This window comes from Heteronotia binoei, chromosome 3 (assembly GCF_032191835.1).
Source record: "Heteronotia binoei isolate CCM8104 ecotype False Entrance Well chromosome 3, APGP_CSIRO_Hbin_v1, whole genome shotgun sequence".
NCBI lineage: Eukaryota > Metazoa > Chordata > Lepidosauria > Squamata > Gekkonidae > Heteronotia > Heteronotia binoei.
The window spans coordinates 69102531-69117341 of record NC_083225.1 but is presented as its reverse complement, the minus strand read 5'-3'; the positions used below and the strand labels follow the sequence as shown (position 1 = coordinate 69117341).

The window sequence follows — 14811 nt, the reverse complement described above, 5'->3', positions numbered from 1 at the left end:
ATGAAAAAATGCGGACTTGGCAGTGGCTGCTATCTGAGCCTCCATCGGTAAGGAGGACTCCAATAGAACCCCCAGGCTTTTGACCCTGTCCGCCGCTATCAGCGGCGCACCTTCAAAAGCTGGTAGGGGGATTTCCCTCCCCAGACCCCGACGACCCAAGCAAAGGACCTCTGTCTTCGCCGGATTTAGCTTCAGCCCGCTCAGTCTGAGCCACCCAGCCACTTCCTGTAGTGCCCAGTCTAGATTTTCTGGGGCGGAGACCGGTCAGCCGTCCATAAGTAGATAGAGCTGGGTGTCATCAGCACACTGTATTTTGTCTTTTTCTTTGTATTCAGAGGTGGTGTGCAGGAAGAGGCCTTGACAGAAGCTCAACTGTAGCAACTTCCCCGAGAGGTAGGTCCTTGCAGAGCCTCCCTAACTCCAGAGAGTCTATAACCTCTTGCGAATTCTGGTGGCAAGAGGCCTTAGTGCAAGGACTGCAGCCTTGGAATCCCCAGGACATAGAATTAATAAAAATTGATTGCTTGTTGAGGCCCAACAAGAAGTAATAGCTGCTAGAGAGGTGTCAGGGAACCCAGACAAAGAAACTCGGCTATAGATGGTCAAGAAATTCTTTCAAGAATACGTATTCATCTTTCCTTTAGCAGAACTTGTTTAAGCGTTTCTATAATAGCCTATATCTGCCTTCATTCATTGTGCTTTGCTCGTGAAGAAAGAGTAAAAGAGCAAGGGAGAGGAGAAGAGATGCTGCCCATAGCATTGATTGTGCTATGGGAGGTGGCCGCCATCAGGCAGGCCCCGACCCAGAGCAGGGGGAGTCTAGTCATGCATGCCCCAGTGAGACTAATGTACCCGCCGGTAGTGACACTACCAGTACCTACGAGGCTGCAGGTGGTGACAGCAGCAGTGACGTCGCTTGCCCCAAACAGTGCCGTTCCGGGAGCGCGCTGGGAGATCTCCCTCCAAGAAGCCGCTAAATTGCTTTCCTACGGTCACACTCCTGTCCATCCTTTTCATAAGCCAATTAAATATATCTCCAAGATAGCTAATTTGTCCCAATGGTGGCTGTGCGCTCATATGCATGAAGCTGGAGGCGCCCTAAGCTGGGAGCCCCTCCATGGCCCAGATTGGATTATGTCATTTTCTAGTTCTCCAGACGTGCAGATAGGATTTCAAACCTCTGGTCAGCGTGTCTTCCAGAGAACCAATGGGAGCATGACCTTGTGGAACCCTCATAGTTTTAGGGTGAAAAATGCAAGTGGTTTTATGTTTGATTTGCACCCGATGGTTGCTAAGCACCAGAAACATTACCCTTGGTGTACGATAGGAAATGATCTGGTCCTGATATAGGATATTTGAGAGCAGAGGATTGTGAATATGTCCTATATCTAGACACCAAGTAAGGCTGGGTGGCAAACCAATGGTTCAAAGTGTCTGGCATACTTGCACACTAAGTGCAAGGAGAGTGACTCATGGAACAACTGCACAGGGGGAAATGCCGGAAAAGCAAAGCGAAACGGCACGCAGGTCTGTCTTAATTGTTCGGTGACTGGGGAGCATAACTATACAACTGAATACTAGGGGTTTGGTGTGGGTGACAAATAGTAACCGCCCCACATGGGGAGGCTATTATACCTCCATCTGGTTCAGCAGTCTGAAGTACCTACAAGTTTGTAATACATCTGCTCACCCCAAGACGCTAGCCCTGTTTGGCAGCGGGTGCAACGAGTCTTATACCCAGGCGGATGGAATATATGTAGACCTGCCAAGTGTCTATTGGGTTTGTGGAGCTACAGGCTATAAGTATTTGCCCATGTTCTGGAAAGGGATGTCCACGGTGGCCTACTTAACTGTTTCAGGTTACAAACGGGATGACATCATGGTGCACAAAGGGTTAAATCTTGGAAACCTACTTAACCCAAAAAACCCCTAGACCTAGAGTACACCAAAATGCATTGGAAAGTGATTCAGGATTTGGATTTTTGGACCTCCTGTGATCAGTAATACCAGGATGGGGAGTCCATGATTTGCAAGTTTACACAAGGAACTTGTCTTAAGATCCTACAGGAAGGGTTAGAGAGCACTGCATCACCCCTCTTTAGCTTGCAAAAGGAAGTGGACAGCAAATCAAATGTGCTTCAAAACCAAAGGGTCCTGGATCAATTGCTTTCAGAGCAGGGCAGAAGTTGTGCCTACCTCAGTGAGGTCTGCTGCTTTTATGTTAATGAGTCTGGACAGATACTCACAGGTGTAAAAACCCTGAGAAGCCTGCTTAAGAGAGTGTTGATAAAGCCTTTAACTCTGGTGGAGAGTTGTTTGCTAACCAGCTGGCTTCCAAATCTCAGCTGGTTGCAAGAAGGATTCATAATTTTCATTATCTTGGTCTTGATTTTTATTGTGTTTTGTGGATGTGCTCAGTGTCTCCCTGGATGTGCGCGAGTCATGAGAAGAAGTTGTAAGGGTTTGAGAATCTCACATGAGAAAGTAGCAGTTGACCCTGTGTATGAAATGATGTTATATAATCGTGAGATGTAAAGGATCAGGCTAAGCCGTGATAGGTCAGACTAGCCTGAAAGAGGGGAATGTGGCAGCTGTTAATTAAGGAACAAAATAAAATTGGCTATTGATAAGTAAAAGATTGCAATTAGAACTGTTTAGGCCAAAGGGAAGCAAGTAAGTTTGCTTGCAGGGCAGTGTAAAAAGCACTTCAAGTGATGTGAAATATGTCTGTGGTGTTGCAAAAAGCTGGCCTTGCTTGGAAAGTCCCAAAGGGCCCCAGGAAATGGGACTGTGGTTAGCTAGCTAGCAAACTGATGTTACAACATGCAGCTTGATGAAATAGATGTATATGTAACTGCACCCCGGGATGATTCCTGGAGAATCCCAAAGAAAGTTGTTTACTGAATTGAAAAACTGCGGTTTAGCTTGTGTTAAGACTGCAAATAATGCTGCCATGTAATGCCATGTATGGAAAGTACCCAAAACACCCAAGTGTGTCCCGCCTGTGTTGTGACGTGTTTCCAGTTTGCTTGATTTTGCTGATGTATACGTAACTTTAAGCAGTATAAAACCCTGTGTTCTGTCTGTAATTGGGGTCAGACCCACAGCTTTTGGTGTGAGCCACATGAGCCTGATCCATGTGCATGTTATTTCAATAAAGAGAAAGCTGTTTTCCTCATCTGTCACTGAACCAACCATCAATTGCCTACTGCAGGGGTTTTTCTGCTACAAAAGCAGTATACAAAATAGGTCTAAGATATTCCTGGCACGCTGTTTGTGCCAGTAATCTGGCTGCTGCATTCTGGGCTAAACTGAATGTTCTTCAAAGGCACAGTCCCCACATACAGCATGGATAACAATAGGTATTTTTTGGGGGTTGGGTATACTGAACCCCCCAAATATTGATATTTCCCAATATTTCTGAACCGAAATATCAATATAGTAGTCAGATTCAGGAAATATTGGGTCTGCCAAATTTTTTCAACTCCATTATATCCTATGGGGACAGTTGTAGTCTATAGGCTATAATGGAGAATTGATCGGGGTATCTGGGGGGGCTATTCTTTGAGGTAGAGGCATAGTTGCTGCATCTCCTTAAAAAAAGTTTCAATACTGAACCAGGGGGTCCAATTCTATGGGCCTGAGAAGGTGCCCCCATTCTCCAGGCCCCAGAAGAAGGTGCCCCCATTCTCCATTTTTTCCAATGAAGCCCTTTAAATGCTCTTTAACTATAGCTATTCAGTGGCCCTGAATAATCCCGAATATTTTCAGGATTTTTTTTTTAGGCAGCCATTTACGGACAGCCTAATCAGTAGCCCACTTGGTAACCAGCTGAAAATCATATGTTACATCCCATAGGATATGCCTCAAGAGCACTACATACAGTTTCCACCACCAGTGACATCGTATAAAGTCATTTTGCTGCAGGAAGCAAAAAACCCAGTCCTCATCAGAGTACTCTGTTTCTACAGTAAAACAGATGATCACTGAACACATATTTCAAAGAAAGCTTCCCATTTTAAGCAGCAAGATAGAGCTTTTCCTCTAGCAATAAGCTATACATTCACAAGCATTCCAAACCCCATATTTCACAAAGCAACCTTGAGGTTTTTTTCTTAAATCATTGCTATAGGCTAGCTGGATAAACGGGGGCAGCTTAACCTTCATTCTCCCAGAAAATAATATTTGGACAATACTGATAAGTAGTGTCTAGATGATCAGCAGAGTAATTAACTAATACAAACAAACAATCCTAATCCAACACCAACAGTTCTTTGAGAGAAGGAGGGTGACTGTGTAGAAAATCATTCATTGTTTCCCTGATTTTTAGCTCAAATGAGAATCCCTGAGTGCTGTGCAAGTCAGTCTACTGATGGATTTGACTAGTGTAGGTCTAGTATAGTGAAGCAACATCTGCAGGTCAATTTTAATGCTAAGGGAATGCTCCCAGTTATTTTGCAAGGATGACACTACAGCACTGTTGGATATGTACATATTTCCTCACATACTAAACTTAAACTGTGCCCCAACCCAGCCACTCTAAAACATAACTGTATCCAACTCCAACAGTTCTAGTTATGCTTCTGGGCACTTGGTTGAGCATTTATAGGCAATTACTGGAAAACATGCACAATAAGATTACAATTACAAGACACATGTGCACACACAAAATAAATTGCTCCACATTACTGCCTTCAGGTTTGGGAGGAGGAGCCATGACTCAGTGGTAGAGAATCTGCTTGGCATGCAGAAGATTTGGGGTTCAATTCCCAGAATCTCTTCACTCAAAAGGATCAGGCAGCAAGTGATATGAAAGACTTCTACATGAGACCCTGGAGAGTTAATGCCAATTTGAGTGGATGATACTAGCTGACGGATGAACAGCCTGATTCAATATAAGGCAGCCTTGTGTGTTCAGGCTGCTGACAGGTTATTGTCTATAAACAGCCACAATCCAGTACAAAAGAAAAATAGCTTACAATACACTTTAATAACAAGGGACCAAAACATATTACCATTTCTTCATTCAGTTTTTCCAGTTCTGCTTCTTCTCTTTCCAAAGCTGCTTGTCGCTCTCTCAGCCTTCTTTCTTCCCTGTTCCTCCTTTCTTCTTCCCATTTTTTCTCCTCCTCCTCTTGTTCTTCAAGTTCCCTTTGGGTCCCTGAGACTGTAAGCTCTTGTCCACCTGATACATTCAAAGCAATAATCATCAAACACCAGGCTGCTAAAGTCAAATTACAAAATTATTATTTACTCGGATATGCACTCGATAGCATTGTCTCTTCTCTTCATACATTTTAGTAAGCCTAAAACACATGTGTGCTACTACTAGAAACACACAAAACACACTCTTACATAAGATAGTCCAAGCCAGACAAATAGAATGTCCCTTGTCTTTTATTATTTTACATAACTGTATTGCCTCAAGAAACAATCTTCCCCCACAAAATAGTGACGGTATAATAAGTGAACCTTGAGAGAGACATGCAAGGAAGGAGGAGAGACTTCTGCCCTGTCTACCCACCTCAACTAGCCCTAACTTCCCTTTTAAAGTTCTGAGACTCTACAACTGAACATTAGAACTGGAAGAGCTGGCAGTGGACTTGTATCTTTTCTAGCTTACCTGAAAACTGAAAAATTCTGAAAGTGCTTAAGGATAGTCTTTAAGTTCTTTGCAAAATCTGTCACTGTTTATAGCTCCTTCAAATATATACTACACAATGGATTAACAGACTACATCCATTTATCATGGACTACTTGTCAGACAGGTTACTACTTGATACCTGCACAATCTACCCTAATCAATTAACAAGGGGTAAACAATGCATCTTAAACCACATTCCTGCCATCTGGTCACAATCTTGCCTCATTTGCTGAATTCACATAATGGCTGGCAGCATCATGATGTCTACAAGTGTTCCTTTTTACCTGCCATGTGCCCAGTCAATCACCCCAAGCTGGTATACACACATGAAGAATTGCCACAGCTTATTTAATGAAATGTACCATTCAGTTTCACTAACATTTTGGATAAGAATGAGAAGGCGCCAACAACAGGGCTCTTAAAGCTTATATGAACATTTAAAAGTGGAATTTGAAGCCTAGAAGTTGACTTTTATACTCCACATTTCTCTACCCTAAGTTCACCCAGCAGGCTTCATGCGGGCAACTGGGGAATCAAACCCAGTTCTCCAGATTAAGAGACCTCTGCTTGTAGCTACTACATCACACTGGCTCTCAATTTTAAGAGGCTCAATTTAAGAAGCAATATAAAATCTGCCTTAACCATGTAAGAAAAGACTGCAAATCTAAAATTAAGAAACAGTCTCCATTTCCCTTTTATGAACAGTAGCTGGTTCAAAGAATGGGTTTTAGGCAAGTTATTCTGGAAGCTTTGACTTTTATATCCTTTGATAAAACATACTAACTAAAAAGGATATTCACACTTGTTTGAGATGAAAACTCACTTGTGTCCTGCTGAGAGGTAACTACTGGAGGCACAGAGAGTGGGCCTTGGCTTCCGCTAACAATGTGCCCCGATGGATGTGACACACTGCTTTCAAGCTGCTCTGGAATGTCCTCTTGATCTAGAGGAAAAAATATGAACAATGCCCTCACTATTCTGCAATTATCAAAGAAGGGCAAAAAAATGGACACACAGTGTGAGAATGACTGGAGTTCAGAATACGTAAATGAAAGCCATTAATTAAGTTTCTCTTCTTGGCCGATTCAGCCATTTCTCTGAGAATGAAAAAAAAACCCTTCAAATAGAATGCACTGCTGCTTTAATCAGAATCATGAGACATTCTGGCTTGGAAATTACTTCTAACAAAGTATTTGTTAACCCAAGAATTGGTACCACTTAAACTGAATGTAGGTTTGAAAATTTACTATCCACAAATGAGCCACAAAAGTAAATACAGAATGAAAAGCACTATAAGATGCATGGTTCACTTCCATACAACATAAAACAAACATGATCTAAAATTTACCTGTTCCTGAAGTCTGCTCTTGTATGTGTGTTCTGCCTCCAGCACTGCAATCTCACAGGATCAGCTAGAGAGGTCTTTGACCTTTTCAAACCTAAGGCTCACTAAGCATGGGAGCTCTAAGCACAGGACAGAGTCATGTGACAGAAAGAGGGGGAGCCAGAGTTAGCACCTTACTGGTGTCAAGGCCAAGACCACAGGCAGCAGCCTAAAATAACTAGGGACAGGAAGAAATTACAAACCAGCCACCAGAAAGTGTACTGTAGTATGGAAGGCTAGAGTCAGAGCTATGGAGGGATCCTCTTCTCCACTATGTTACCTCACTTACCATCCTGCTATGTTTCTCAGTGTGCATACAAAGGAGGTCCAGGGTTGCTATGCAGCAGCAGGCAATTTCTGTCCTTGAAAATCTTACAGGGCACCATAAGTCAGCTATGACTTGAGAACAAAAAAGTTCCCTACTCCTAACGAATACAACACACACATACGTTCATTGGCAGAGTCATGACTTTCAAGGTCTTCATATATGAGTTTCTTGGGCTTTACAGAATCACTAACATCTTGATTTTCATCCTCCTGTTGATGAAGACTAGAAGGAAAAAGGAGAAAGCAGTTTTACAAATTAGCAATAGTACCACCCATCAGGGTACTCAGCACTTTAGAAAGGCAACCCAAACAGACTTGGATGGTTTAGCAATTGGCATTCCTTATCATACCATGGGTCTGACTTCCAAACAGGGGAACTGGGTTTAGCAGATGATTGTTGTTTATTAAAGTTAATTGTGGCAGAGGTTATATTGCTATAAATTTGGAGGGCCTCAGAAGGGTTTTCAGCTTCAACCAGTTGTTGCTTTAGTTCTGTTAATTTACTTGTTTGAAGCAACTGATTAATGCTCTCTTGAACTTTCTCTGACCATCTAACTCTTGGAGAGGCAGGCATATCAACAGAAACCAGAGATGAATGGCTAACAGCCTCCAATGTTAGTAATGTAATCAATGGGAAATGGTCACTGTCCAAGCTCTCACCCACGAAAAAATCCACAATAAGTTTTCTCAGATTGAGGGAAACAATAACTTAGTCAACAACACTACTGCCTACTCTGGAACTAAATGTGTACTCCCCCAGAAGGGTCTCAAGCTCCCGCTACTCACCTTTACTTCCTACTGCAAGACAAATTTCCTATCCATAAACTATGCAAAATCCAAAATTATAGTATTTTCAAAGTCCTGGCAACCACAAAGCTGGTGCCTCAAGGGAAATAATATTGAACAGGTGAAATATTTTAAATACTTGGGGGTCTTTTTCCAGTACCGTCATAACTGGACAGTTCAATGTAAGCAAGCAGTCATTTCAGCAAGGTGTAGCTCATCTGCGGTGGTTAGCTTCTTTTACAAGAAGGGTAATCAATTTGTCCCAGCTGCCATTCGTGTTTTAATCCAAACTCATGATTTCACAGTGTTTCATTTTGCATCCCTCTACATGTGGAGCCAGTGTTATGTAGAGATTAAGAGAAGCAACTCTGATCTGAAGAACCAGGTTTAATTCCCCACTCCTCCACATGAAGCCAGCTGGGCAACCTTGAGTAAGTAACAGTTCTTTCAGAGCTCTCTCAGCCCCATCTTCCTCAGACAGAGCCATAGCCAGCGGGGGGAGGGGGGTGTTCCACGCAGCATTGTGCCCACATCAAATTTACTGCACCCCCATCCCAATCCCCCAGAGTCCCCCTTCAACTTTGAATTTTGGCAGAGTAGCTGCATCATCCCACTCCATGCCAGCCCAAAGCCCACAAGACTTTCTTCCTTCCCAACTCTGTATGGCAGCAGTGTGCAGCTCAAGGACCCTCTACCTGCAGCTCCTGGCTGGAGGCACATGAGGCTGAAACACTGTGCAGCTCCTTGCAGGATGGCTTCAGGCAAGGGCAACGCTACAGGCTGCAGTGGACCCACCTGGCAAAGAGAGGTTCCCAGCCAGTGAGATTTGGGATTTTCCACCATGGCTGGAGCAGAAGGTGAACAGGTTCCTCAGATTCGCCTTGGGACAGCTGCCCACCTCCCAGGGACACTTTGCCACCTGTTTCTCCTCTGTTCCTGTTCTGCCTCTAATATGGCCTCTTTCAGAGGCTCTGTGGATTAAACTAAATTAGCGCATTCCTCCCCCCTCCCCCCAAAAAATTCCTGACTACTGCCCTGCTCACAGGGTGCCTGTTGTGGGGAAGAGGAAGACAAGTTGATTGTAAACAACTTTGAGACTCCTTCAGGTAGTGAAAGGCATAAAAAACCAACTCTTCTTTTTCTTCTACATTCCCCATCTCTTTCCTGATTTACCACCTCCAAAACTCACTCACCCTTCACAATGGCTAGAGCTATTACCCACCCAGATGATGTGACTGTCATACGCCGACAAATAGACAGAACATGCACCCACATGCTGGCCTGCTTGCAAGAGAAGTACTATTTGCTCTACCTGTTTTGGAATTGCAAGGTACAGCACCATGCAGTACTTCACTACTTCTTCATTATATATAAAACAATATGTACCTTATATTTTGTTCACTGGGCACTGGAGAAGAAGCTGCTGAGATATTAGAAGCAGAGTCAGATGGTGAAGGATGTTCTGTTCTCAGAATAGGAGAGAGGGGCTGGTCAGCACTCTGATAGGATGCTGCAAAGTAGAACACACTTGTATCTGCAAAACGGAAGGCAATACACCTGTATCTGCTGCTGTAGTGACTGAACATGCCTGAAAGTGACAACTACCACACTACATGACTGTTACTAACGAATTCTCACTGCAGTGGGAAAGGCCTTAAATTTCAAATATTGATTGATACTCTGGAAGACTTAATGGGGTTATTTCATTAAAAAAAGTCCTCAAAACTTAATGAAGTAAAATTTCACAAATTGGTGGGTTACTTTGTAACTTGTAAGTCTTAAATGACAGCAATCCATGCAAATAAAGATCTTCTGCATGTACCATTGAAACTGTATCTGAATAAATGTTCCCCTGCCAAGTAAAGGCATGTTAATGGGGCCAGAGGAAATACTACAAGGTGTCCCATTCTTATTTTTTTAAAGGAAAAAAATGAAATACATTAGTTTAGTTTCCCACCAGCTTCTGGTAAGAACTGGAAAAGACAGTAGTAGAAATCTTCCATACTTTGGATATTTCATATTTCTTGCATAAATAAGGACTGATACTCTCATATCCTAATTTACAGATTAAAACAAATCATTTCAATGTAGCAAAAAGTACCAGAGAAGTTTCACCATAGCTTTATCCCCATTATTCCAAGTTTATCTCCATGCATAAACAGTGGATCTAAAGACTACACAAACATTGACTATCCCCTCTGTGGATCTATTTTGAAGGCCTTAAAAAGAGAGGCTGGATAAAGTTAACAAGGTTGGCGTCTATACAGGAAGTAAAATGGGAATGGCATGAGTCAGAAGATGCTAATCTGCTATGTAACAAAATATAAATGAATAATTAGCTATGCTTATCTACACAACAAGTAACAACTCTCATGTGTAAAGCTTAAATTATGTGTGATCTTGTAATTCACACGTACAAAATTTACCTTCAGAAAACAGTTTTTTACTGATGTCTCTCTTTGTTTTGGAAACTGGTGTAGAAGACAAACGCCTAGAAGAAACACCTTTTGCTTGTGAGGGGGTCAGAAGATTTTTCAACTGATACCCTTTTCCTAGTTTCCAGTTATATTTTTTACTTTTTGGATGTCTAAGGGCAATGTCCTGGGAGGCTAGGTCATCCTGTGCAAGCCAAAGTCTTTGGCAAGAAGATAAAGGGGGAGACGAGTAGGTCTTTGATGGGCCAGCACAACTCTGAATCATTCTATGCTGGTAATTCCTGTAGGCTTCTTCTAAATATTCGGCTTCTCTCTCTAATTCCTTTATCCTAGTCTTGGTATTAGCTACAAATTCTAAGTCAGAATCTGGTGAAGCTGTGGGTTTCGAGGTATGGCGAGGACTGAGATTTGTAGCATTTTCCATTCCAATATCACCAGCTACAGGCAAAGAGTTTAAGAAAGCATCTTCTATATAAATATTGTGAGGTGCAGTCCTGTTGCCAGTGATGTCAATGACAGAACGACTGACAAACGATGGTTTAGGATTCCGATACACTTCATTCTCTAGTGCTAGACCGGAAAGAATAGAACACAAGATAGAGAAAATAATTTAAGATGTCATGACCAAATCAAATTTCAATCTCGTAAGATTAACATCATTTTGGAACTTTATTCTTCATTAGAGCTTGTACCCAAATTTATTTTCATACAAAAATCCCTCCCAACTTTTAAGAACAGAATACATAAAGCCAGTAAATAGAAAAGAAAAAGTATTCAACTTAACCACACATTTATAGATTATATTCTGTAAGGAGCAATCCTAAATCATTACTGCCAAAACCTTCCAAAAGGCAACAGCGAATGCTCTGCAGATGTACCTGGTTACCTGTATCCTGAGCTCATAAAAAAATAACCTTACTCTATTTTCCAAAGGATTTTTTACACATAAAAGGGGGGGGGGGAAGAACTTGATTTAAACATCCACTTGCTCTAACATAAGTGCTTTTGCCCAATGAGCAGAGGGATATCTATTGCCACCATCCAGCCCTGCTCCAGTTCCCTATGTCAGACTTCATTCTGCTCTGGAGAACCCTCAAATCTCAAGTTTAAGTTCTGGAGGAATGCACAAGGAATTACACCTGAAGTGAAATAGAAAAAAAACCCGCACATGAGCAGAAGTGCTTCCATTCATGTAGGCTAATTTCAGGGAACCAAATTGCTCAGATATATTTTGTTTGGTATTTTAAAAACAGAATTTTTTCTGGTTTCTACAACACAGAAAAATAAGATATTCAACAGGAAATGCAAAATACAACTTGTAAATATTTTAACTTAATTTTATCATCTCACATTTGAAAACAGGAAGCAAATTCTGAATCTACACTGAGAATAGGACACAATTTTATGGTCCTAACCCAACAGATTCTATGTTTTTGTGTACTTGATGAATGTTTCACACTTCCTAGTTAATATACAGCCATAACTATACTTCTTTACAAGATATATAATATCAGCAATTATCTATGCATAATTAAAATTTCTCATAATTCCCATGCAATATTTGTATGCTGGTGCTAAAGCTTCCAAGTGGTTTCAACCAGAAACTGGTGTAGCTTACAAGATCTCCAGTGAACACTTTCTGCCTGAAAGCATTTTCATATTTACTTCAATGTAAAATGACAATCTCTTGCATTATGCATCACTGTTCATTGTAGTATAATATGCATCTGTGTATAAGCATATATAGATATCTTAATTTTGTTGTAAATAACACAAGATGCATACTACATTGAAATAAGTTTCAGCTCTTCAGTTTGAAAATAACCTGGTTCTTGTCTTTAACCATGTTCTGAATATGCTGATTAAATGGCAAGTACAAAGAACTTTCAATATATTTGGGGAAATAATTACATGCTTCTCTTGATAATGCAAGACATACATTAGTCTTTCTAGTAAAGGGTCTACCTAAACACAACATTTTATTTCACCAAATGACTACAGTGTAGTGTGCTATATTATGCCAATTTGTGAAAGAAACAGATTGAGCAAAAAACAAACAAACCCTGGGGGTAGGGGAAGTGGCATTTACATTGCTATCCTAAAAATATTTCCCCCAGGCTAAACCCCACTGAACGGACCTAAGGAGGATTTCACTCAGTTTCCCAAAGCTGCAATAAGGACAAGGGCATGTTAATTCTGCCCTACAACTCTTGTGGACTTAAATGCTATATTTTAAAAAATAAACTTTATATTAAACTTTCAGAGTTTGAAATACCAACAATTTCTGTATAAGCAACAGAGTGATAGAAAGAAATGAAAGGGTGGAAAGATGCAAAAACGTGTTAGTTTGAGGACAGACCTTTTCCTTTCCCCTCACTATTTATCTAGACTCTTCCAATCAGCATTCAGTAACTGAATACACATGGCTCAAGACCCATAACCACCAAAAATGCTTTAAATGGAGTTTTCACAATGCCAAATATCAGGTTCCATGTTTTCACAAGAAAACAAAACATTCAAAGTTTCTGTTGCGCTAAGTGCCTTCTGAAGTCAGAAGAAAGCATAACTGATGGCAAACCAGAAAGTTTGAACCCAATCCACTGCCTTGTATCTACCATACACCAACTATAAGTGCTTCACCGTGTTTGCGCATTAACAGACTGGTACCAGCAATTTCATGGAAAAGTTGTAACTACTGTCCTATATACAGCCTACTTTAGATCAATGGTCATAGGTGCACCTAATTCTGCAAATCAGTAGATTCCATTTGTGGGAGGGGGGAAAAGATCAAACCTGTTTGTGTTTGCTTCAGTTGTAGCTTCAGGTCTTCCACTTGTGCATTTAACTTCCTGATTGTATTTTCCCATTCTGACAACTGTGTCTTTAGTTTTACACAATTATCAACCTAAAAAAGATTTCAAAGGAAAAAAGTGCTTTTACAAATAAGTTTTTAGTCCAGGGAAAAAAGCACCCACTCCACAACTATTCCATTTTTGTCAAGGCAGTAATAAAAAATATGTTTGTTAAAGTAACAGTGACCTTAATTCAGAAGTATACACATGCAGCAATTGAGCAGTTGCACCCTATATGTAGCTGCTCACAGTTACTGGTGTGTACCTATCTGCACAACAGTTTCAGCTTCTTTCCCAATAACCTTTTAGGAAGGGCAGAATAATATGTACCCATAGAAAGAAAGAAAAGGGAGATGTACCACTTCCATAAGCAGACATTCTGCATTGTTATTACCATCACTTGGGTGATGCTGCACAGATCTCCCATTTCAGGAGGGCAGAGGGTGAACATTGCTTTCAAGGCTAACAGTGCATTTCCAAGGTCAGTTTATTTATTTAGTCTTGTTGCTTTAACCCTTAATGCAGCATGAAACAAACATGGATGATAGAGTTATGAAGAAATTTGTTTTGTTATTTCCCAGATGGAAAAAATAATAAGCTCTTATAGCATTAAAAAAAAGTATAAACATCTGCAAAATGGCAAAGTTTACCTCATTTTGTAATTGCTTTTCTAGGAACTGCTTATGAGTTTCATACTCATCATGTTCAAGTTTTCTAGCTTGTTCTACTCTTTTCAGCTCTGCTTGCAGGACAATATATTCAGATGATGGCTGAGTCAGCTCTATAAATATAAAAGATGTGGTGGCAATTTTAGTAATGAACTTATAATCCTACAATGTTAGTTAAGTTACTTAAGATAGATATCCAGGCTATACGCTTTTTGGAGTCCCATCAGATTTACTCTAGAAATCTGTTCCGTCTTTAGGTTGCTACTGGACCTGAATCTTACTCTTTCTAATGCAGACCAAGTGAAACTTTCAACCATAGCGTAATCATTACACAAACCTAATGGAAGTGAAACCTTACAATACAGACAATTCCTATTTGTTCACCATAATGAAGTCATCTGTTCTAGCACATTTCCACCTTTGGCATACACAAGAAAATACTAAAAAAAGAAAAGCCTCTTAAAGCAACAAACACAAAAAAATAATAACCAAGCACTGTTTTGCCCTTAAAGAGCTATATGAATACTCGGCTGCCCACTTTGATCTATATGAATACTTGCGATAAAACACTTCCCTCTTCACTGAACTTAAAGGAAGGAAAAGCACAATGCTGCCACTAGTTCTAACCAATAGGTACCAACGTCAGTCACACAAAAACACATATACAATTGTTAGTTGTATTTCAAGGGGAAATTTTGAATTTTATCAGTTACTT

General features: G+C 40.8%; 1 protein-coding gene across 2 annotated transcripts in view; it reads right to left on the bottom strand.

The window, feature by feature from the left end:
• Positions 1-14811, bottom strand: part of OFD1 (OFD1 centriole and centriolar satellite protein) — a 32857-nt gene that overhangs the window by 4134 nt on the left and 13912 nt on the right. For both annotated transcript variants that reach the window (XM_060233973.1, XM_060233974.1), the window contains 7 exons: positions 14079-14209; positions 13370-13481; positions 10568-11146; positions 9528-9675; positions 7478-7578; positions 6468-6587; positions 5016-5185 (listed from right to left, as the gene is read on the bottom strand). In XM_060233973.1, coding sequence (XP_060089956.1) covers positions 5016-5185; positions 6468-6587; positions 7478-7578; positions 9528-9675; positions 10568-11146; positions 13370-13481; positions 14079-14209 — 1361 coding nt within the window. The remainder of the gene's footprint in view (positions 1-5015; positions 5186-6467; positions 6588-7477; positions 7579-9527; positions 9676-10567; positions 11147-13369; positions 13482-14078; positions 14210-14811) is intronic.